Source organism: Mesoplodon densirostris, chromosome 10, assembly GCF_025265405.1.
Source record: "Mesoplodon densirostris isolate mMesDen1 chromosome 10, mMesDen1 primary haplotype, whole genome shotgun sequence".
In the NCBI taxonomy this organism is placed as follows: domain Eukaryota; kingdom Metazoa; phylum Chordata; class Mammalia; order Artiodactyla; family Ziphiidae; genus Mesoplodon; species Mesoplodon densirostris.
The window spans coordinates 102,308,508-102,332,914 of record NC_082670.1 but is presented as its reverse complement, the minus strand read 5'-3'; the positions used below and the strand labels follow the sequence as shown (position 1 = coordinate 102,332,914).

General features: G+C 49.1%; 1 protein-coding gene across 1 annotated transcript in view; it reads left to right on the top strand.

Annotated features, from left to right (window-relative positions):
* Positions 1 to 24,407, top strand: part of SRGAP3 (SLIT-ROBO Rho GTPase activating protein 3) — a 133,811-nt gene that overhangs the window by 59,959 nt on the left and 49,445 nt on the right. The window contains exons 5-10 of the mRNA XM_060109195.1: positions 1,738 to 1,866; positions 3,574 to 3,795; positions 5,339 to 5,440; positions 7,644 to 7,841; positions 12,021 to 12,105; positions 21,999 to 22,026. Of these exons, the coding sequence (XP_059965178.1) occupies positions 1,738 to 1,866; positions 3,574 to 3,795; positions 5,339 to 5,440; positions 7,644 to 7,841; positions 12,021 to 12,105; positions 21,999 to 22,026 (764 nt within the window). The remainder of the gene's footprint in view (positions 1 to 1,737; positions 1,867 to 3,573; positions 3,796 to 5,338; positions 5,441 to 7,643; positions 7,842 to 12,020; positions 12,106 to 21,998; positions 22,027 to 24,407) is intronic.

Genomic DNA, 24,407 nt, shown 5'->3' with positions numbered 1-24,407 from the left:
GAACAGAAGCAGCTTCCCAGGGAGGCGGTCCAGCTCCTAGCCAAGACCGCACCTCTGGCTGCCCACCCCGCCTCTCCCCACCACGCACATCCAGATAGCCAGTGACAGTCATTTCATGCTGCCCACGCAGGGACTGTTCTGGGTGCTGTAGGCTCTGTCATGAACAGGGACCATTAAGTCCCTGACTTCACAGAGCTTACTTTCTAGCAGGGGACCCTGAAAATCATCAAGTAATCAAAGAGATAAAAAGTATAATTTGGGCTGGTGAAAAGTACTTATGAAAAAAATTGAGCAACCAAGATGTCCTTCAGTAGGTGAGTGGCTAAGTAACTGTGGTCCATCCAGACAATGGAATGTTATTCAGCACTAAAAAGAAATGAGCTGGGCTTCCCTGGTGGCGCAGTGGTTGAGAGTCCGCCTGCCGATGCAGGGGACACGGGTTCGTGCCCTGGTCCGGGAAGATCCCACATGCCGCAGAGCGGCTGGGCCTGTGAGCCATGGCCACTGAGCCTGCACGTCTGGAGCCTGTGCTCCGCAATGGGAGAGGCCGCAATGGTGAGAGGCCTGCGCACCGCAAAAAACAAAAAAAAAAGAGATGAGCTGTCAAGCCATGAAAAGACACGGAGGAACCTTAAATGCATGTTACAAAGTGAAAGAAACCAATCTGGAAAGGCTACATACTGTGCAATTCCAACAATATGACATTCTAGAAAAGGCAAAACTATGGAACAGTAAGAAGGTCAATGGTTACAGCGGTTAGGTGGGAGACAGGGGTGAACAGGTAGAGCACAGAGGATTTTCAGGGCAGGGAAACTGCTCTGATACTATAATGATGGATACATGTCCTTATACATCTGTTCAAATTCACAGAATGTACAACATCAAGACTGAACCCTAAGGTAAACTGTGGACTCTGGGTGACTACAATGTGTTAGTATAGGTCCATCAATTGTAACAAATGTACCACCTGGTGCCAGGGGGGTGTTGATATGGGGGGATGCGGTGTTTGTATGGGAGTAGGGGTGTGTGCACGAAATCTCAGCACCTTCCTCTCAATTTTTCTGTGAAGCTAAAACTGCTCTAAAAAAAGTCTCTTAAAAATTAAATAAAAATGAAAATAATCACTAAAAATTGAACAAAGATTAAATGAATGGGAAAAATAGAGCAGGACAGAATGTGGGGAGGGGGCGGTCAAGATGCCAGGGACACATTTTAGACACGGTTGTGTGGTCAGAGGCCCATGCTGTGTGACCGTGGCTAAGGACCTGAATGACGTGGAGCAGGCCACGCAGGGACCTGGAAGGGTGGCCTGCCAGCCGGAGGGAATGGGTCTGAGTCTAGAGGCAGGAATGAACTTGGCCTCTTAAAGGACGTGCAGAGGAGGGGATGACAGGAACGTGGAGGAAGAGCCAGGTCACGAGGGCTTCACAGGCTGTCGTCCGGGTTTGGGCAGCCTCTGGGGGTGTTGAGTAGGGGCCTCTGGAGGTCTAGTTACACTCTGCTCTGGCAGACCCCCGGAAAAGGCCACTGCTTACCCAACAGTGCCGACGATGGCTGCACATGTGCAGTGTCAAGTGAGCTTTTTGAGTACAGGGTCCAGATCTTACTCACCTGGCCCATGGAGTAAGGCTTTCCAGGGCCGTGCGGGGAGCTGATCGCAGGCAGTGACCCTAAAGAAAATCTCAAATCCCTCCCATCAGTGGCTCTGCTCTCACATCCACTCTTTACTTCCTCCAGAGGCAGGCAAAGTATTCTGAGAACAAGCTGAAATGCACCAAGGCCCGGAACGACTACTTGCTGAATCTGGCGGCCACCAATGCAGCTATAAGCAAATACTACATCCACGATGTCTCCGACCTCATCGACGTGAGCTCCTGGGGAGTCTGGGGTTGAGCAGGGTCCTGCACTGCCTGGTGCGAGTCATCAGCTGAGGGAGGGCTGGCCCTTGTCCTTAGCTGGCATGTGGGGCGGCCAGTGGCCCCTGGAGCCCTGATGGAGGGGAACGACAGGGAGCCTTTGGGGCCTGGGAGAGGAGTAACACCCTGTGGCTTCTACCTCCATGGGTGGGAGTGGGCCTCCGGTGGCCCTTGCACACTTGGGCTGGGCAGTTGTAATTTAGCGTGCACTTTCCAAGCGCCCTCCTCTACACCAGGTCTTTTACTGGGTTTGGGGGTACAGGGGTGATTGTACACAGTTCATGCCCTGGGGAACTTCCCAGGGTGGTAAAGATGCTTATCTGTTTAACACCCCTGGGTCCAGTCCACTAGACAAACACGCACATATGGAAGAAAATAATGAATGAGACAAAATTATACAGGTCAGCTTTACTTGGGGATGTTATGTTGGGAGAAATCAGGCAGTTTAAGCAAGAGGAAAATGGAACACTGACTCCTGAGCACCAGCTGTGCAGGACACACTGGTAGGACAATGAGGCTTTGGGAAAGAATTCTGTGAGTGGCGCCTTCGGGGAGGCTCCTGCGTCATCTGTGACAGAGCTGGGGCTGCTTTGCATGTCTTCATGCAGACAGGGATCCGGCCCAACAGATGCTCGGTCAGGCTTCCTTGAGGGTGGGTGCGTCCTTTTCCTCTGGCCTTGGTGTATCCCGTCAGGAAGTCAGAGGGTCACTGCTCTTCCCTTGGCTGCAGAGGGGACCCATTATCACCATTATCACCACCCCCAGGAGAGGGAGCTGCCTGGCACTGCCTTCCAATTCCCCGGGGGCCAGACCCCTCCTCTTTCCTACCTTTCAGCTTTCTTTTTCACACAACCCTTTCATCTTTTTATTTACCAAATTTTTATTGAGTGCCTACTAGCTCTAGATCTTTTTTTTTTTTGTGGTACACGGGCCTCTCTGTTGTGGCCTCTCCCGTTGCGGAGCACAGGCTCCGGACACGCAGGCTCGGCGGCCATGGCTCATGGGCCCAGCCACTCCGCGGCATGTGGGATCCTCCCAGACCGGGGCACGAACCCGTGTCCCCTGCATCGGCAGGCGGACTCTCAACCACTGCGCCACCAGGGAAGCCCCTAGCTCTAGATCTTGAGGTACAACGGTGGATAAGAGCCAGTGGGTCTGTCCCCAGGGAGCTCAGCCTGCATAACCCTGATGCATTAAAGGCAGACGCAATGCCAAGCAGTGGGTGTTACCGTGAGAGAGGTGGAGGGAGTTGTGGACACCTGGATGAGGGACACCTGGTGCGAACTCTGAGTGGGGAGAACATCAAGGAAGGCTTCCTGGAGGAAGTGACCTCTAAACTGAAACCAAAGGAAGAGTATTTAGGCAGGAGGAGAGGAAAAGTCTTCAGGCAGAGGGAATGCGTGTGTGAAGGCCTGGAGATGAGAAAGAAGGCAGTGAGTTTGGGGAGCCGCGAGGAGCACTGCCATTGCCCAGATCTCAGTCTCCCGCTCCCTCTGAGGGTTTTGCCATGACTTGTGTTGTAAGATTCCAAAGTGCATGAGGGCCTCCAGCATGAAAGATTTGACCGTGGAATAGGAGGTAATCGTTAGTCACTGTGACGGCCCCACCTCCATGTCACCACCCTCACCTGCACCTTCTGTGTGTGCTTCTCTCCAAGTGCTGCGATTTGGGCTTTCACGCCAGCCTGGCCCGCACCTTCCGGACCTACCTCTCAGCCGAGTACAACCTGGAGACCTCTCGCCACGAGGGGCTGGACGTCATCGAGAACGCAGTGGACAACCTGGATTCCCGAAGTGACAAGCACACAGTCATGGACATGTGCAACCAGGTCTTCTGTCCCCCCCTCAAGTTTGAGTTCCAGCCCCACATGGGGGACGAGGTAGGCTTCTCCCAGGAGCCCATGCTTGAGGTTGCTTCCGTCTGTCTCCCCTGGGCTCCCAGAGCATCGGTGGGAGGAGAAGGTCAGCTGAGAGACCTGGGGTCAAGTTCTTGGTGCATGGGCTTCCCCAGCTGAGGAGTTTACCACGAATACCTTAATCTTGGTGGCTCAAGTCCCCTACCTGCAGAATTGGGAGACCATAGCTTCCCATGAAATCCCTCGCAGCTATGTCTAGAAGACCCCAAGGGAGTCCCGCATCTGCACACAGACAATCATCTCACGTTCTCCCCTCGGATGGATAGCCTCGAATCACCGAAGGCGGGGCCTCAGCAGAGCCACTCGGACCTGTGCTCCAGTGCTGTGAGCCCTTGGAGTACCAGCCAACCCAGTTTTCTTCAGGGCTTGCGCTGCTGACATCCTCATTATGTTCTGGAAAAAAAAAATGGGAGAAGGCGCTCTTCACTAGCCCCTAAGCAGCACACTAGTTACCTGAGTTTCACACAACCTCTTATGAAAATAGCTCCTGAGCTTTTCCATGTCACTCCTCTCTCCAGGGCTCAGGCCCCAGAGTCCCTGGAGCCAACGGAGACAGCCACCAGGTGTCACGTCTGCCCCCCCGTCTCCACCATCTCTACCCCAGGGACATGTGCCCAGAACTTTCTCCTAGTGGCCCCGTTCCCTCCCCCCAGGCACACGAGAGTCAGGGGGACCCAGCCAGCCTCTGGATCCCAGTGGGAGCTCAGCTGGGCTGTCGCTGCACCTGCTTAGCAGGGAAGGACCAGGAGGCGCCTTTAACGATGGCATTTGCTGGACCCTCCAGTGGCTCTGCCCACTTTCTTCATTTGCAAGAGATGCCTTCTGCCGGGCTTCCCCACAGCTCCTGCCCCATCCCTGTGCCCTCATGCCAGCCCTTTGGCTCATCATCTGGTGACTGCAGGGTTGGGTTGCCCAGTTAGTGGTAAAGAACAGAGACCTGCTGTCCCTTATGAGCTCAGCCAAGTTACGGCAGGCAGCCCAGCCCACAGGTAGTGAGAGCCCTGGTGGGAATGGGTGTAGGCGAACAGTATCGCTCTCCTATCTTCCTCTCTTCTCCCCTCCTCTCTCAGCCGACCCTGTGAGAGGGCCGCTGCCCCAAGCCTGCCTCTCACTCGAGCATCTTCCCGCTGGGCCACTCCGCTAACTGTTTCCCATCCTTTGTTCTTTTCACTGGTTTCTCTTAGGCAGTTGCTTCCTTACCACCACTTCCTGCCTGGAAATTAACCAATTAGTCTCACTTAATGAGATTATGTCCAAGCTCTGAGTAGCAAACCATCACGTGCTGCACAAACGTAGACCACAACCGAGAGCGTGAGAGGGTGGCCCCTGGCTCCCGGCTGGCTCTGGTGTCACTGGGTACAAGCTGTGTGACCTTGGGCAGGTCACTTAACCTTTCCAGGCCTGTTTCCGCAGCTGTCGATGGGGATGTTAATGATAGGCCGGCCCCAGCTACGCGCAGGTGGCGAGGGCCCGGGTCAACCGCAGGCGGTGGCTGTCATTTCTGCAGGTGTGCCAGGTCAGTGCTCAGCAGCCCGTCCAGACGGAACTGCTCATGCGGTACCACCAGCTGCAGTCCAGACTGGCCACTCTCAAGATCGAGAACGAGGAGGTGAGTGAGCCCCTCGGCCCTGTGAGGGATTTCTTTACAAAGGCCTGACTGGTCCTGCAGAGTCCACTCTTGCCATGGAACACATAAGAAATCAGGGTTCATCTGTAAGATGCACAACTGTTAGAACCACCTACACCAAGAATCTTTGATGGCATGGGGAATGCTCACAAGATGTTAAAGAAAAGCAAAGAGGAAGTAGAACTCTATGTTCAGTACTGTCCTAACCAGGATAAACTGAAGTATGTGTGCACGTTTCTGTGCATGTTCACGGGCATAGAAAAAAAGACTGGAAGGAAATACTTTGAATGTTGTTAGTGGTTTTGTCTGGGTTGCAGGAGTATAGGTGATTTCTGTTTTCCTCTCTGTGCTTTTCTCTATTTTCTGCAGTGAGCTTATGTTATTTTTATCATCAGAAATATAGTAGGTATTTTAAATTACACAATGAAATAACCCAGGGCACACTAAACATGTCATAGATTCTGAGCTCCAGAGAGCTTCTGTCTCGCCGTGGCCAGCATACCTCCCTTGCAGCAGGACTTCCGCCAGGTGGGCACAAATGGAAGTACCAGCTGGAGTGGCTCCACTCTGATGTGCACTGATGAGGCCACATGGGAGACCTCCTGTTCCAGCTGGGACGCCCCCACCCAGGGAGGACATCACCCAATTGGAGGACACCAGGACATGGGAGTGTCACCCGAGATCATGGGCAGGTCCATCCTCGAGAAGTGCAGGTGCAGCTGGAGATGGGGAGCCGTGGTCCCTGTCTTCAGACCTCAAGAGGGCTGTTCTAGGCAGAGAGGGCAGATTGCTTTGTGTCTTCAAAAAGGACGTAGCCAGGACGAACGTGAGCCAGAGTGTAGCTAAGCATGAACGAATCAAAGCAGTCCCTGGGGGAGGTTATGTGGAGACAAATTATATCTTTGTTTCTCAAGCCTGAGAAGAGAGAGGATACGGCCAGAGTGATTTCTTTCTTTCTTTATGCCCTACATCTTCCCCTGAAGCGTTTTAAACTGTTGACATGGAACGGTATATGCTGTATATGGATAATAATGTTAATGGAATTTAAATTGGAAATCGGGGCCACGGAAAGGAGGGTGAAGCACATGCTCCTCTGGGTAGGCTGTTCATGGCCATGGAAATGCTCCGTTTTGAACCTTAGCTTCTGTGAGGCTATGTTAGAAAGAACCAATTCACTCATTTATTCGTTCAAGTATTTATTTAGCACATACTATGCGCTAAACATTGTGCAGAGTTAAGTGAGTGGATGAGACAATATAGTACCTCCTCTCATGGAGTTTATGTTCTAGTGAGAAAAGACAGGTGGTAAAACACAAAAGCGAACGAACCCATAAATGAATATGTACACAGAATATCAGACACTAAGTTAAGGATGGTGGTCGGGGGTGGGCGGGGGGAGGCCTGATGTCACCAGGAGGCGACTTTTAAGTTGAGATCTGAGTGACAAGAGAGGCTTTGAGCAGCAATCACTGTGCAGCGAATGTGGACGCAGTTCTCCCAGGACTGTGTTTGGAACGACCCTCCATCCAAGTTCCAGTGCTCCCTTTAGGCACAGTTCAGTGAAGGGCTGTGGGGAGGCCGGGGCCCTGCGTGTGGAGCCTCCGGGGTCCCGCTTGGTCCTGGCAGAGGAATCGGAGTCCTGGAGGACCGAGCACACTGCGTGTGTCTTAGGTCTATCTTCCTCAAGGCTGTTTTTTCTCAGTCAGGCTTGCGTGGACTCAGTGGCCGACAGCGGAGGAGTTCACTCACTGAGGACAGCGCTGCCCTTATCCAGACTGTGTCCCCTCCCTTCTCTGGGTGAAGGAAACGGGGAGCGTTTCTAGCATTGCTCCTCCTCAGGGACATGTGTCCCAGGAGGAGCTGGTTTGGGGTTTTGTAACCGTAAAGAAACACAAACCTCAAAACCCAAGTTCCTTGTTGGTCACAACAGTCTCCGACGTTGTCTCCAGCAGAAGCAGTCCCATGACATGACTTTAGATTAGGCCACCTGGCTTCTTCCCCCAGCCAGCTGCTGGCCTTACTTTCCACATCACTGTAAAGGAAATGAGCATCTTTGTCCTGCCTGCCTCCTGATGCTTTATGTGGAAGAAATCAAGGAACGGTTGGGAAAGGACTTTGAGGTGTCAAAGGCATTCTGAGGCTGAAGGATTTTTGTCAACCTGAAGGATTTTTTGTGTTTCCCCAGGTTAGAAAAACCCTGGACGCCACCATGCAGACCTTGCAGGACATGCTGACTGTGGAGGACTTCGACGTCTCCGACGCCTTCCAACACAGCCGGTCCACGGAGTCTGTGAAGTCAGCTGCCTCCGAGACCTACATGAGCAAGGTCAACATCGCCAAGAGGAGAGCCAACCAGCAGGAGACAGAAATGTTTTATTTTACAGTAAGTGGCGTCCTGGCCCAGGACCCTCTGTCTGCCACCCCACCAGCAGTGATTTTGGGGAGCGGCCCAAACTACTGGGAGCCAGAGGAACCATGTGGGTCAGTTAGGCCTACAGGTCTTCCAGCGTGCTTTTCAGGTTAAATTGCCTGACGTGGCTTTGTGAAATGCAGGAAGTGAGCTACCAGTGGGTAGCACCGGCCTTGATCTTGGATTGACGGTTATTGTGATTTTCCTGTTCTAGAAAAAATACAGAGAGAGTTGTGTTCAGTAGGGTGAGAGGAAAAAGGGCTAACAGAGCCAGGTGCACGCCCCAAGTAACAACCCCCAAGTTTAGTGTATGGTTGTCATGTCAAGTTGTGTCAAATTTGGGCATGGACTCTGCAAACAACACCCTGAGTGATCTTTGCAAATTGCTGGTGAGTTGCCAGCCCTTCATGTAGAATCCCAGATTACTTACATTTCACTTGGCCAAGGAGGAACAGGGATGAGAGCCATCGGGGCTTTATTGCAACATGTATTTAGTGAACATGGAATGAGGTTAGAAGGGACCTTACATCTTCCATCTGATGTTTGATCCTGTTCAGCCTTATCCCTGCCCAAAAGTCATTTGGATTCTGCTTGAACAACCCCAGATTAAAAAGCTCCCTCCTTCCCCAAACAACCCTTTTGTTTGGCTTGTGGCTGGCTACAGATATTATGATGTTTTCCCGTATCTCTGTTATCTTCAAAAATCTTCCTCACTAGGATTTCTGGTCATTGATCTTAATTCTGTTCTCTGGGGCAACCCAGAGAGAGGCTAATTCTACTTGACAGTCTGGCAAGGTTGCAGGGAGCTGGGTTTTTATTTCTCCAGGCTAAACATATCTACTTCTTTCAATCCAGCCTCTTAGGCTTTTGTTTTGAGTGCCCTCAGCATCCTAGCGACACTCTCCGGAACATGTTCCACTTGTCAGTGCTTCTTCTAAAGTGAGATTCCCAGCAGCGGAGTGACCAGCACAGAGCAGGGCTAAACTTTCACCTCCCTCCACATTAGGGGCTATGCTTCTCTTTCTGTATGTCCTAAGATCATATTCTTTTTTTTTTTTTTAAGCTAGTATCAGTTAAATCCCTGTTCCCACCGTACTGCCATTAAACGAGGCCACCCTCCTCCTGTGGGATGTGTAGGTGATGTCTTGGGTGGGTCTGATGTTTATCACCGCTTAGATTTCCTCTTGATGGGTTCAGCTCATGGTTCCAGACTGTCACGATCCTGATCTGGCTTCTCATCACAATCACATATGCTGTCTCTTCAGACCTTGTGTCTGCAGATTCAGTAAGCATGGCTTCTGTACCTTAAAGTTTGTCAATAAAAAAAAAAACTAATTGGTACTTCAGGGCCCAGGCCAAAGACAGAGTTATTCAAAACATGCCACTAGGCTAATATTGATCCATTAATCAGCACTTTTAGATTGTGGTCATTTAACCAGTCATAAACCCACCCAATTCTAACATCCAACTCCATTTCCTGCTAGGCCTCATCAAATCCCTGTCAAAAACCAACGGTTGACGCCTACTGCATTTCCTTCATCAACATTCTTTGACTCTGTTGCTTTCAAGAAAGAACCGATTTACTCATTTATTCATTTAAGTATTTATTTAGCACATACTATGTGAATACTATGTGAATCAGCCCATACCAGTTTCGGGGGCTCACCACTTCCACGAGGGGCCTACTGTGTTTGTAGAGAATTTATGGGTTACAAAGATAAGTGAGGAGTGTGGATGAGTATTGTCACTTAGGCAGCAGAAGCAAAGAAGGGGGTTCGGCCTGCTTGAAATTAAAAGACAGCATCCATGATGGGGGTCATGGATGTTATATTTTGATCTGAATATTCAAGTTATCAACCTGGTTGGCTAGTACACCTCATGATGTGATGTTGTGACATTATTTAGGTATTTTGAGGACATAACACTCCTTTTAAAGCAAACATTAATACGATTCAATGGCATTCTTTTCTTCATGGGTCACACGTGAAGCCTGGGTGAAGCTTGGAAGAAGTAGCCAGGATCCCCAAGCCCTAGAGCCCCAGTGTGTAATTTGCACTAACCAGGTGTAATTTGCACTAACCCACCAAAGCATGAGTTACAAGTTTGGGATTGGAGCTTCACCTGGCTTGGGACAGTGAGGCAGGATGGAGAGAATACCTACTTATACTGCAGCTCTGCTTTTTATGGTGAATTCTTAAACACAGGGCGATAAAATCAGAGGGCTATATTACTGGAAGCATCCAGAGAGAGCCTCTAGGTGAGTAGTTATCAAACCGAAGTGTGCTTTTGAATCATGTAGGAAGCTTGTTGAAAATGTAGGTTCCCAGACTACCACCCTCCCTGAGGTGGCACCCTGGAAACGTGAGCACTTCTGGGTCTCTGCGGTGTCCTCCTGGGGTTAGACTCACAGTCTTCCAGAGCAGGAATATGCAAGTGGACACTCTCCCCAGCTGGGTAGGAGGCCACTGGTCCCTGCACCACACTTGGAGAAGCACCATGAGTCTACTCATTTTACCTTGAGGAGGGCATGAGGCCCAGAAATGTTCAGAAATCTGGCCAAGATCGCACACTGAGTGACCGCAGCTCTGAGCTCTTTCTCCTTCTGGGTAGAATGGGAATGGTGGTGCTTCCACCATTTGTCATCTGAGACTGCAGTGAGGACCAAATGTACATGTTTGAAAACCATCTACAGACACAAGAGGGAGTGACTGTTAGCAACCACGGGACAAGGCCCTAGGAGCTAAGAAGGACCACGGCCAAGGAGACAGGACGCCACAAGCCCCAGAAACCCAGCAGGGGGGGGCCAGGGTGCGGTGACCTCAGTCTTATCCGGGCACATGTCAGCCCCCTCCCCGTGGGCCTTTCCCCACACCTGTCTTCAGCGGGAAGATGGGGACGTTCCAGCTGTCCTGAGCTGCCGAGGCGCACTTCTTTGCTCCCCTGCGCCCTTTCTGAGTCTTCTGGCTGGGGAATAGAATGGATTTTTTGGTGAGAAACTAGCTGGCAGATTTGGGGCACTCACATCTGTCCCTGTGCCTTCATTCTCAGGGCCTTTGTAATTGCGTCCCCCTCTGCTTAGACCCTTCCCTCCCACGTGCACCCACATGGCTCCCTTCCTCACCTCCTTCAGGCCGGGGCTGAAATGGCAACTTTGCAGTGAGGTCTGTCCTCTCTCCCAGTTCCTCATTCCTGCCTTGTTTCCATCCCTAGCGTTCACCACCATTGACCAATTGTGTATTTTACTTACGTTTTTGTTAGTTTATTGTCTCTCTCCTACTCTGCTGTGTCAGTCCCACCAGGTCAGAGGTTTCAGCTGAATTTCTCAGCACCTACTATATGCCTGGCACAGCTGTAGGCGCCGAGGATCCAGAAAGGAACCTGCATGGACGGTGCCTACAGTGGCTCATGGTCCAGCAGAGAAGGCTCCAGGCCTGTGACTGGGCGACGTGGGGTGGGCAGGGCTGAGGGAAGCTGGTAGTTGTGTAGAGGCATGGCTGAGGCCAGGCTGAACTGGGGGCAGGTAGATGTGTTTCTGTTCCGGGTGCCCCGTTCCTGGCACTGTTTCCAAGTGCGTTGTGCTTGGCCAGGCCCCAGAACTAGAGGCAGCCTGGGGTCCTAGGGCAAATCATTTCTTGTGCCAGCCTCACCTTTCTCATCTGTAAAAAGAAGAAAATCATATCCCCAAATGCAGTTCAGGTTATTTTAATAGGAACGTCTCCAGGGGCCTGCAATGCCCTTCCTCCTTCAGAGTGCAGCCAGATAAAAGAAGACATGTTCTGAGGCTCCCCTCTGACAGATCAGATAACATTCTCTTGTCTCAGCTGCATGCTCTTGGCCCAGAAGCACGGAGGAACTTTGATGGCTAAAGAAGCCCACTGCCCGGGCTCCTGCAGTCCTCACCTGACAGAAGCACCTTTCACTGCGCCCATCCCCCGAGCTTTCTCTGTGTTCCCAAACTGACCTGAAATGCCTCATAGGACTGGACAGCCACACTTGGCAGAGCTGGGGATCTGATGGAGCCGACGCAGAAACCCCTTTCCTGGTGCCTGGGGCCTTGAGGGTGGCCTCCCGCCCTGGAGGTCCATTATGGAAGCAGGAATGGCAGGACTTGGCCCTGCGATCTGTAATGTCCTTGTGCCTTGTGTCTTACAGAAATTTAAAGAATATGTGAACGGCAGTAACCTCATCACTAAGCTACAGGCCAAGCATGACTTACTCAAGCAGACTCTGGGCGAAGGTGAGTCAGGTGGCAGAGGCTGGCAAGGGGGGCTGTCTTCCCCGCTGGGTTGTGTTGTGGCCCCTTGAGCTGTTTCACATGGAGATCCCGGGCCCTTGGTGGAATGAGGCCTGGTCCCAGAGCCACCTACCGGGATGAGCAGTCTGGGAAAATAGCTCTGGTACAGATGCTGAGGGGGTCCAGTCTGGCTGCAGAAACTATGGGGCAAACACAAGTCTTAGTTTGGGTTGTGGAGGAGGGTTCCAGATAAAGTGATGTGGGTCCCCAATAGGTAGGGGGTAGAATTCAGGGAACAGGCATCTGCACTGTTGCTTTTTAGCAGATTCTGTTTGCCAGGAATACTACTGGAGTGCCTGGCCAGGACTGTAGGTCCAAGAAGAAAAATGCATATGTGTAAAGCAGAGTTTGGTCCTTGGGAGACCTGGGGACTAGACTTAAAGCTCCCCAAAGGCTTCCAACGATGGGTGGGATAAAATCCCAACTGCTCCCATGGCACACGAGGCCCAAGGTCACTTGACCTCCACCTGCCTCCCTGACCTCATCTACCCATCCTCCACTTCCCTACTGTACTCCAGTGGCACTGAGCTCCTTTCTGCACATCAAAGCTCATCTAAGAAACGAAATTGAGTTATTTGTAGTGAGGTGGATGGACCTAGAGTCTGTCATACAGAGTGAAGTAAGTCAGAAAGAGAAAAAAAATGCCGTATGCTAACACATATATATGTAATCTAAAAAAAAGAAAAAGTGGTCATGAAGAACCTAGGGACAAGACAGGAATAAAGATGCAGACCTACTAGAGAATGGACTTGAGGACACGGGGAGGGGGAAGGGTAAGCTGGGACAAAGTGAGAGAGTGGCATGGACATACATACACTACCAAATGTAAAATAGATAGCTAGTGGGAAGCAGCTGCATAGCACAGGGAGATCTGCTCGGTGCTTTGTGACCACCTAGAGGGGTGGGATAGGGAGGATGGGAAGGAGGGAGATGCAAGAGGGAGGAGATATGGGGATACTTGTATATGTATAGCTGATTCACTTTGTTATAAAGCAGAAACTAACACACCATTGTAAAGCAATTATACTCCAATAAAGATGTTAAAAAAAAAAAAAGCTCATCCAACTTATTCCTGCCTCAGGGCCTTTGCATCTGCTGTTCCCACTGCCTGGAATGCCCTTACCCCATGTCTCTGTGTGGATGGCTCCCTATCCTTCAGCTGTCAGCACAGATGTCACTTCCTCCTGAGACCCTCCTGCCACCCAACCTCAAGGAATCACCACCTCTGTCCCAACACTCTTTCTGTTTGATTTTCCTCATCTCACTCATCACCATGTGAAATCCTCCTATATACTATTTGTTCACCTGCTTATTGTCGTTGGTCACACCCCCACCCCCAAGAGCATCATATCTTCAACCAGAGTAGGGACTTCCTTGCTTATTTTGTCCACCACTTTATCTAGTGTCTAGAACAGTGCCTGGCTCATATCAGGCACTCAGTAGCCACTGAATGAACGTTGAATGGAAAGGTCACCAGAACGTGAACTAGAAACCATCCAAGGTCAAGGATGTGTCAACTGAAAACAAAAATGCACACGCTAAGAGCTGAGAGTTATATTTTATTCAGTGGACAAAATTGAGGACTTAAGCCCAGGACACAGCATCTCAGATAACTCTGAGACACTGTTCCAAAGAGGCGAGGTGGGGAGCCAGGATATGTAGGAGTTTTTGCAACAAAGACCAGGTAGTCAGAACATCTAAAGATTGCTGTTAGTAAAAGAAAACCAGACATCTCATGTTAAGGAATTTGGCACTTTTCTATATATGGGAAGATGCAAGAGTCTGGGCTCAGTGCAGTCATTCCTTTGATATGCACCTCAACTCTCTGGAGCCAGTATCCTGTCTTTTCTCATCCTGAGTTTCCTCAGGGTGCACCGTTTGTTGTGGGGGGCAGGTGGCGGGTGGCTGCAGTATCTGATGATTCACTGGTAGGCATTATGTTTTATTTATTTATTTATTTATTTATTTATTTAGGCTACGTCGGGTCTTAGTTGTGGCACGCAGGATCTTTGTTGCGGCACGTGGGATCTTTCATTGCAGCACGCGGGCTCTTTGTTGCGGCACGCGGGCTTCTCTCTAGTTGTGGCACGTGGGCTCTGGAGCACGCACGGGCTCAGTAGTTGGGGCGCTCTGGCTTAGTTGCCCTGTGGCATGTGGGATCTTAGTTCCCCAACCAGGGGCTGAATCTGTCCCCTGCATTGGAAAGTGGATTCTCGACCACTGGACCACCAGGGAAGTCCCTGGGCATTATGTTTCCATCCCAAGTTCCCTCAGGGCTCTCTGTTGGGAGTGGCTGTAGTGGCTGATGCCTGCAACATCCCTTGTTTACTGATACGGCAGGCGGCATTTTTAGTTCACAGATGGTTTGCAGCAAGTCCTGGTGGCCATGGAGCCGGGTATGAGGCTCAGCTTTGAGGGGAGGAGCTGACCTGGGGCTTCAGAAGCTGCTGGGCAACCTCAGAGATAGTCTTGTGTTCTGTGTAGAGAGGGCTGTTGGCTGAAGGATGTGCTCCCCTGAAAGGAAAGAAAACGTGGGGTCTGGGAAACAGGGGGACAGTATAAGAGAGATGAAGGAAATTTCTAAGATGATGATGCCAGTAGATCCCGAGATGACAGCTTGAAGCAGCCTAGAGAGCTCCCAGGAGTGTCCTGGGGAAGGAGTGTGACAGGACAAGAGTTGTGCTGGGCTGTGGGGCTGGTGGTCACTGCCGGTGGAAGTTCGCTGTCTGCAACACGTCCTTGCCTTCCCTGGCTCGCTCTCTTCTCCCTGTGGGTGCACATTCTAGTGACTGTATCCTGGCCACACAAGTCCCTAATTCCTGTCCACTCAGCAGCTATCAAGGGGGCTGCCAGGTTCTGCAGGAGCTTGGCATTTGTGAGCCCCATGCTTTAGAAGAACTGGTGAAAAATGAAACCATTTCCCAACCCCAAGGCACTTACATTCTAGCTGGAAGACAACACGTGAATCCATAAAGAATTAAATAGCGATAACACTATCACACAGAAATACTGACTGAATTGCCAGGCGAACAGTACAGACTCTGAGGGTTGTGAGTCCAGAGAGGGAGGTTTCGCTGTGGGCCCAGGAGAGCTGGAAAGGCTTCAAGGAAGATGAATAACTAGGGCTTGAAGGAATAGCCAGGACTTTAAAACTAATACCAATGGAATTTTTTCAATCAATTTTGTTGACATATAATGGATATACCATAAAATGCACCCATTTTATGTGTAGAAATCAGTTTTGACAAACACATACATCCACCTGTCACCACCACCCGGAAGTTTGCTTGTGCCTCTTTGCAGTCAGCTGCCCCCACACTCCACCTCAAGGCACCACTGATCTGATTTCTATTGCCATAGACTAGTTTTGTGTGTTCTAGCTGGTGAGAGCTGGGGAGCTCTTGGAGGTGATGGAAATGTTCTGTATCCTGCTTTGGGTGGTGGTTAGACATGGGTGTTTAGGTTTGTCAAAACTCATTGATGGAGAGGAAGAGTAGGGGAGATGGAGTTGCAATGAGCTTTTTCTTCATTTCCCCTGTCCCGCCCCTCTACCTCCTGCCCATCCTGACATTTCAGTATTGGACCAGGCGAGTGGGGCCATGGAGGAGTGTGGGTAACACGGAGGAACAAGAACAGCAAGACTAGAGGGAAAGGGGAGAGACAGAAAGTCCTAGAGAGGAGCTTGTGTGTGTGTGTGACGGGGGCAGCTTCCACAGCTCGCAGAATCAGTTTTTATGGTCATGGGATTGGGGGCTGCTGCTCATGAGTCGTAGCAAAAGGTGGGTCCATGTGAGTTGCTGGCTACTTGTACTTTCGAAATCAGATACCCTGGATTTAGAAAACAAGATGTTCTTTTAAAAAATAAGATCCCAGATGAGGAAGTGCTTCTCTCCAGCTCCTCCGTGAGTGCTCTCACATGCAACCTTTTATTCCTGCCCTTGCCTGAATGGCCTTAATGAAATAATAATAACAATTAGTTTTGGTTGGCGTAACTCCTGACCCATTTGGTCTTCCAAGTTTATTTAGCCTTCAGCTGCGCCTTGCTTTGAGATGTGATTTATGAGTCCTTCTTCTGACTTTTGAGCTGAAGAGCAACAAAAAACTGAAAATGCAGCTTCAGAAGTATAATGGAGTCTAAGAAAGAGCCATCTAGAAGAATTTCTATAGTCCTGTTTTCTCATAAGCCAGCAGTGAGGAAAGCCCACTGTGCTTCTTTTGATAACTGGGATGGGTCTTGTTAGACTGGTCAATTCTGGGGAACTTTTTTTTTTTTTTTACATCTTTATTGGAGTATAATTGCTTGTGTTAGTTGTGTTAGTTTCTACTGTATAACAAAGTGAATCAGCTATATGCATACGTATAGCCCCATATCCCCTCCCTCTTGTATCTCCCTCCCAACCTCCTTATCTCACCCCTCTGGGTGGTCACAGAGCGCCGAGCTGATCTCCCTGTGCCATGCGGCTGCTTCCCACTAGCTAGCTATTTTACATTTGGTAGTGTATATATATATCCATGCCACCCTCTCACTTCGTCCCAGCTCACCCTTCCCCCTCCCAGTATCCTTAAGTCCATTCTCTACGTCTGTGTCTTTATTCCTCTTCTGCCCCTAGGTTCATAGGAACCATCTTTTTTTTACATTCCATATATGTGTGTCGGCATATGGTATTTGTTTCTCTCTTTCTGACTTGCTTCACTCTGTTTGACAGACTCTAGGTCCATCCACCTCACTACAAATAACTCAATTTCATTTCTTTTTATGGCTGAGTAATATTCCATTGTATATATGTGCCACATCTTCTTTATCCATTCATCTGTCGATGGACTCTTAGGTTACTTCCATGTCCTGGCTACTGTAAATAGAGCTGCAATGAACATTGTGGTACATGACTCTTTTTTTTTTTTTTTTTTTTTTGTGGTACGCGGGCCTCTCACTGTTGTGGCCTCTCCCGTTGTGGAGCACAGGCTCCAGATGCACAGGCTCAGCGGCCATGGCTCACGGGCCTAGCCGCTCTGCAGTATGTGGGATCTTCCCGGACCGAGACACGAACCCATGTCCCCTGCATTGGCAGGTGGACTCTCAACCACTGCGCCACCAGGGAAGCCCACATGACTCTTTTTGAATTATGGTTTTCTCAGGATATATGCCCAGTAGTGGGATTGCTGGGTCATATGGTAGTTCTATTTTTAGTTTTTTAAAACTGTTCTCCATAGCTTTTTAAATTTTAATAAACTTTTTGTTTTAGAATAGTTTTATATTTATAGAAAAATTGCAAAGATAAGATAGTACAGTTTCCATATACTCCACATCCAATTTCCCCTATTATTAACATCTTCATTTTACACGAATATGGTATATTTGTCACAATTAACAAATATTGATACATTATTATTAACTGAAGTTAGTAAATTACTGAATTACTGAAAAAACTGAAGCTGAAACCAAATCTTCAGTCATTTTTGTGTCTCCCCTGCACAATAAAGCTATATGTGGATTCTAAGGGCATTAGGGGAAAGGGGAGAATTTGCGCTGACTTAGTTCGATAAAGATCTTGCCCGTTGGGCAAAGTTGGGGCATGAAAAAATCGAGCAGGCCAAAGAAAGCTCAGAATCTTCTAATTCACTCTTCTGAGCATCTTCAGATGATTCCCCTCTACCTGGACTTGTTAACTCTTCCATTCAGTAGAAAGCTCTTCTAAGAGTGGGGCTAGGGTAGGGTGACACCTGCCTCAATGGCCTTTTTAGGTCATCTGAGAGCTATTTTATATTGGGGGATAATCTGGTCATTTTGAAAACAGGTGAGAAATATGGGGCCAAGTGGAATATTATTACTAAAAAGATACAAAGCTTTTTTAAAAAATGAAATGAAATATCACGTCTAGTGCCTCAGTTTCTCTCAAGTACTCTTTTGACAGCACGCCTCAAAGAAACCACAAGTTGGAGGAAACTAGGTCTTTTGGGTCACCCTCACTTAGAAGCGAATTTCTGAACATGGCACACAAGTCAAAATGCTTCTATGTGCCCTGCAAATTGTCATTCCTTGTTACAAATGTCACTGCCACATCTTGGGAACAAGAGCGCACGCCCTTATGTGCCCTCGGCTGTTGCTATGTCGTTTTATTGGCCAGAGGATTCTTAGTTTATCATCTCTGAGTCTTAGATTTCTGACCTCTTTATTGCCCTGGGTAGTCAGTAAGCTCCAGGGTTTACACTTAAGATATGGGCGGGTTTTCAGTTTACTCTATAGCCCCTCTAGGGTGAATGGTGCATTGTCTATAAAAGGGGTGAGACATAACCTTTTCAGGCCAAGATTTAATAGCCCATTACAGAGCAAAATGTCCACCGGGACCAGACAGTTCTGACCTTCTAGAAAATGACTGAGCCACCAACTATAAAGTATATTTTTAAAACCCCAAGAGGTCTCAGGTGGTAAAGGGCAGAACATTTTTGATTTCTGTTATTTGTTAGAAGTTGAAACACCATATTCCAAAAGATGTTTCTGGTAAAGAGGTTCTTGAGATCTGGAATGTGAGTCAAAGCTGAAGGAGAATAAATTCGATTCGTTGCCAGAGGAAGGTCTGTCTTGAGTGTGTTCTGACACATTCCACTCCAGGACCCAGATCCTTTGATTCCTACCTACCCCTTTCTCCCCGCCCCCCGGCCATCCATTCATCTGTCCATCCATCCATGGGGACACAGTATATACAAGACGAACAAGGTTCCTGCCCTCGTGGGGAAGAGAGACCTCAAACAGGAAACAAACCATTAAGTAAAGAATTATTACTGAGTGTCCTCGAATAGAAAATTGGGGCTGAGATAGAGAATAGTTGTGTATGGGGTTGGGGAGCATTGGGGCACCTGCTTTAGGTTGGGTGATCAGAGAGGCCTCCGAGGGGAGGTGATGTTTAAGCTGAGACTGAAGGATGGGAAGGCGTCAGCCACGTGAGAAACTGGGGAGAGAGTGTTGGGGCAGAGGGAACAGCCTGTGTGAAGGCAGGAAGGGATGTGGTGAGGTAGGACTAAAAGAAGGGCACTGTGCCTGGACCACAGTGGGTATGTAGGGGAGTGCGTAATTCTGGAACCAAGCGGAGGTAGAGCACGAACCTCTTCCTAGGTCCCCTTTGTCAGTCAGAGTTGCACAGCTGACTACAGCCCTAAGGGAAATGATGTGCTTTATAGTCAACCCAGGCCACTGGCTGACGCTTTCATGAGTGGGCTGCCGTCAGCTTCAACTCCGGGTCTTAGATCTACGTGAAAATTTAACTCAAGTTGATGTCTGGTAGGAATTTGCCCCAGACCCCAGGCACACAATCAAATTAAGCAGAGCAAATTTTCCTGTTCTACCTAACTTTTCTCCTTTCCTGCTTTGGCTTCTGTTCAGCCAGTTGCAGTCACTCTTTTTTTTTTTTTTGCGGTACGCGGGCCTCTCACTGCTGTGGCCTCTCCCGTTGCGGAGCACAGGCTCCGGACGCGCAGGCTCAGCGGCCATGGCTCACGGGCCCAGCCGCTCCGCGGCATGTGGGATCTTCCCGGACCGGGGCACGAACCCGTGTCCCCTGCATCGGCAGGCGGACTCTCAACCACTGCGCCACCAGAGAAGCCCCATGCAGTCACTCTTGTAACTGCTTGTGGCTTTGGTCAGGAATTAAGGAACTGTGTGCTGATTCGCTCCAAGTTTTATTCTCAGACTTCTCTAACTCTCTTCCTCCCCTCATTTTTCTCCCCATTCAGCTTTGTTTTCTGAAACAATAGAGAAATATAAATGCTCAGTTCTTTTTTTTTAAATAAAGTCCCTTCCTATGAATGCTAGATGGGTCTGGAGCTGTTCTGTCCAATATGGTGGCCATAAGCCACATGCGGCTGTTGAACACTTGAATCGTGGCTAGTCTGAATTGAGATGTGTAAAACGAGCACCAGATTTTAAAGAGTTAGTAATATATATATCTTATTAATTTTTATATTGATACATATTGAAATAATATTTTTGATAGATTAAATACAATGTATCATTAAAACTAATCTTTCATGTTTCTCTTTACTGTTTATATGTGGCTTGCATTGTATTTCCATGGGACGGCACTGGCTTGGAGGTTCTCTCCTGCACCATAAAAATAAGGAAGTACTGAGTCATGCTGTGGAGGAACCTCAAAAGCATTATGCTCAGTGAAAGAAGCCAAATGCAAAAGACCACATATTGTATGATTCTATTTTTATGAAATACCCAGAATAAGCAAATCTGTAGAGGCAGAGAGTGGATGAGTGGTTGCCATAGGCTGGAGATGGGAAGAGGGAGTGACTATAAATCGGCACAAGGGATCTTTTCAATGTGATGGAAATGTTCTAAAATTGAGTTGTGGTGATGGTTGCACAACTTTGAATATTTACTAAAAATCCTGAATTATACATTTTAAATGTGTGAATTTTATGATATGTAAATTCTACCTCAATAATTAAAAAAGAGGGCAGTGGATACGAGACTGGAATTCCAGGGAAATGTAAGATCTGGAGATAAAGTTAGGAAGTCTCAGCAAGCATTTGGGATCACCTAGAGAGGGTGGAGGAGACCCAGTTTGCATCCTGGAGCCATTCCAATATTTAGAGGTTAGAGTCTGGACAGATGAGGAGACAACAAGAGAAACTGAGGAACAGCCTGTAGGGCAGGAAGGACACCTGGAAAGTGTACAGAGTCATGAAAATCAAGAGGAAAAAGCTTTATAAGAAGAAGGGAGTGATTAACTGAGGTAGGCAGTGCTGAGTGCTGAGCAGTCAGGTAAGAGCAGAGGAGACATTGGGTTCAGCCGCACAGAGCAGTCTCCGTGGAGCGGTGAGGACAAAAGCCAGCTGCAGTAAGGCAAGAGGAGGAAGCGACAGGAACCCCAAACAGAGCTCCTTCAGGAAGTTTTGCTGGAAAGGAGAGCTGAGAAATGGAGATTGAGTTAGAGGAGAAATGGGGTCAAGGGGAGGCTTAAAAGGCAGGTTGGATGTATCCAGTGTACGTGTTGATACGCTGATGGAAATGATCCAGAAGAGAGGAGACTGGCGGTGCTAGAGAGAGGGGAGACACTTGCAGAAGCAAAGCCCCTGAAAAGGGCCGAGGGCATGGGACCTGCAGCACGGGGTGTGGGTTTTAGCAGAAGCAGGATGCTTCCTCCAGAGCACCGGGAAAGGAGGTAGCGGGGGAATGGACAGGCGCAGGTAGGTGGGTAGGTCTCATGGTGGTACCCAGAGACCCTGTCTTATTGATTTTGTTTTCCAGTGAAGGAAGAGAGAAGGTTTTCAGCTGAGGATGAAGGCAGGAGGGCTGGGTGTGGGCACTTGGCGGGGTTGAGTAACAACAGAAGGTGTCTTATGGCTGATACCCTTCAGTGCCAGGCATGACAAGTGCTCAGTAAACCTTTGTGGACATAAAGCAGTGTGTGAGCTCTCGAGCTGGGGTATGCATAGAAGAGAGTACCGGGAGTGCTTGTCAAAATGCAGATTCCTGGGTCCTTATCCAGGAAAGAGCCAAAAAATCTGCATTTTTGACAAGAGTTCCAGAAGATTCTGATGCCACTGGTCAGCAGGTTGTAGTTTGAGAATCGCTGAAAAAAAAAATGTGTAGGAACAATAGCAAATGAAAAATATGTGAACATGGCCCTACAAACAGGAGGCACTGAGGATTTAATAAGACTCAGTTCTTCGCAACAGAACATACCTTAGGCATAAGATTTCCCAGGTCACAAATAAGGGGTTAGTTGTTTCTTGTTTTTAGAAAAGGATGAATGTTCTCCGCTCAAAAATAAACCACCAAAAACGAAAACAAAACCAACAATTAAATCAATGTACACTTTTCTTTCCAGGGGAGAGAGCAGAATGCGGTACAACCAGGTAAGAGCGGTGCATCTTGTTTTCTTCACCTGCTGCCTGAGTGGGCAGTGGGAGGAGGTGGGGGGAGCAGGACAGGCGGGGAGGTGGCGAGACAGTGCTGGAGCTCAGGGCAGCGGAGGAGTCTTAGAGGGGACGGTGCCTCGCCAGTGTCCCCACGGGGGTGTGGCTGTTCTGAGAGGGAAGGCAAAGGCCTTTTGGCTGCTCTGCTGGTTCCAGCATTAGACTGGTGACGGGGAGGGAGCCTTTCAGAGCTGCTGTGGGAAGTGGGTGTTGTCCCTCGTTGCTATCCATCTGGTGGGAGGACGGGAAGGTAATATATATTGCAGAGTGGCTGAGGGCAACCAGGAGAAGCCAGAGGCTGTGGGGTAGCTGCCCACCTGTCTCCCCATCCGTTCTATGGCTGCTGAGCAAACCGCCGAGGCGTGGGGCCCAGCCCGGGGTCCCAGTTTGCCAAGGCTCCGGGTTTGGCTGGAACCGCACACCACCGGGCATACGCATGTGCATATTCACACGAGCGCACTCAGAAGCCCGCTTGCTGCCCGCCCTGGCTTCCGACCTCGCAGCACTGGGATGGCCTGATGGCAGAGCCCCTGGTGGGGGAAGTAATAGTGGGCAGCTTCTGCTTTCTCTCCAGCTCGCTCAACATTATCCTCTGGGCTTTTCCCTGAGCAGACCAGAACCAGTGAACACTTTCACTCAGCAGCTGAGAGCTGAGAGGCTGGCTTCAGGACTGGACCTTTCCTCTACCTGCGGAGAGTTTAGGTCCATAAGCATCCCTATCGCTGCCCGGGTTCCTTAGAGCCCATCCATTTCCGTGTTCCCAGCAATACCTGTCCCACTGCCCAAGTTGAATTGAGCTGGTGGCCCAGAGGCCTGCACTTTTCCATCATGTGGTCATTGAGAGCTCCTTCTGCCTCATTCTGGGCCCAGTGACCCAAAAACATCCTTTCCCCACAAGTTCTTCCCAGTGGCCCAGAATCCTGGAAAGCTGTCCTACTTGGCAAGAGGGAGGATGAACCCTTAACTCCTGCCTCATCTGGAAGGGAGTTGGCTGGGAAAAGGCTTGGAAAGCTCTGGGGTTTTCAGTTTGCTGGCCCAGGGTCGGGGAAGACTGAGGGCTCTCCAGAAGCTCAGACTGTGCAGCTGTTCCTCTAGGCCCCGGCAGTCCCCGGACATTGGGAAGATTCATGATACCAGGCGAGGCCCTCCCAGCACATGGGTCAGCAGATGTGCAGGGTTACCTTCTAAGAACCTTTTAGAAACAAACTCCTATTTATTTATTTACTTACTTACTTACTGCAAGAGTGTTGTCATAGTCCCAAAACAACAGAAGCCACATTTTACACCAAAGTCTGCAAATAGTGAAACAGATGGGGGGATGAATTGAGCCATCCCTCACTTCCTCCTAATTCTTAAAACTCATGTGGGAGAAGATGATTCCAGCAGATTGTAGGAGAGATCTGTAATCAAACCCTTAGCGAGGTCCCAGGGTCTTCCTTAGAGAAATGTTGAGAGGTTTTTTTTTTTTTTTTTTTTTAAATAAAGCCCTCTGAGATGCTGTCTTCCACACCCTCTTCGACCTAGGGCCTGGGAAGTCCAAGCTAGGATTACAGACCTCCCACTTAGATACACTGCACTAAGCTGCAAATCCAGCCATCTGCACTTTGGCCCTTGGCCAAGGTCAAAGGCAACTCTTAGTAAAGTAAAAGCTTCCTCTTACTTCCAAAAATCATTTTTAACTTATTGTGGAGTGCACTGCTAACTTGGAAGTGTTTTTAAAATTTATCTTAAATGCGCTGGGTGAGCTACTTCTATACTGTGGCCCTCTTTAACTGCCATAGTTTCCTGTCCAAGGTCAGTGTCGTTTTGGGTGCTTATTTGAACAGGTCCCCTCAGCCAAGTTGTTGCTGGCCTTGTATAGACAGACCAGTTTTTGCACATGGGCTGCAAAACATTGTTTATTTTTTTCTCATACTTTAGAATGTTATCTTAGAATAGCCCCAATTCATAATAACCCCGTAATTAGGCTGACCAGGTGCAATAATGCACTTGAAAGACGTATGGTAAATGGCAAAGCCAGATGCAAATGTAAGGTTTGATATGGTTATTCAAACCATTGACTGGCTTCCCTAACCTAGGTTGACTCGCTCCAAGTCTGGATTAGCAGTGAAATCACTCGAGATTTCTTTTCCAAACAGATGCAACCCCATGCACACCCATGCACAGCTTCCAAGAGCCTGACCACCATTGAACTACAATATTGCTGCCATTTTGGATGTTGACACCCACGTCTGTTGGGTTGTCTAGGGAAATAACCATCCTTCTGGTCACAGAATAATTTTGAGGCCAATTCCTGTGTTACTAACGCGTGTTAATTTTTA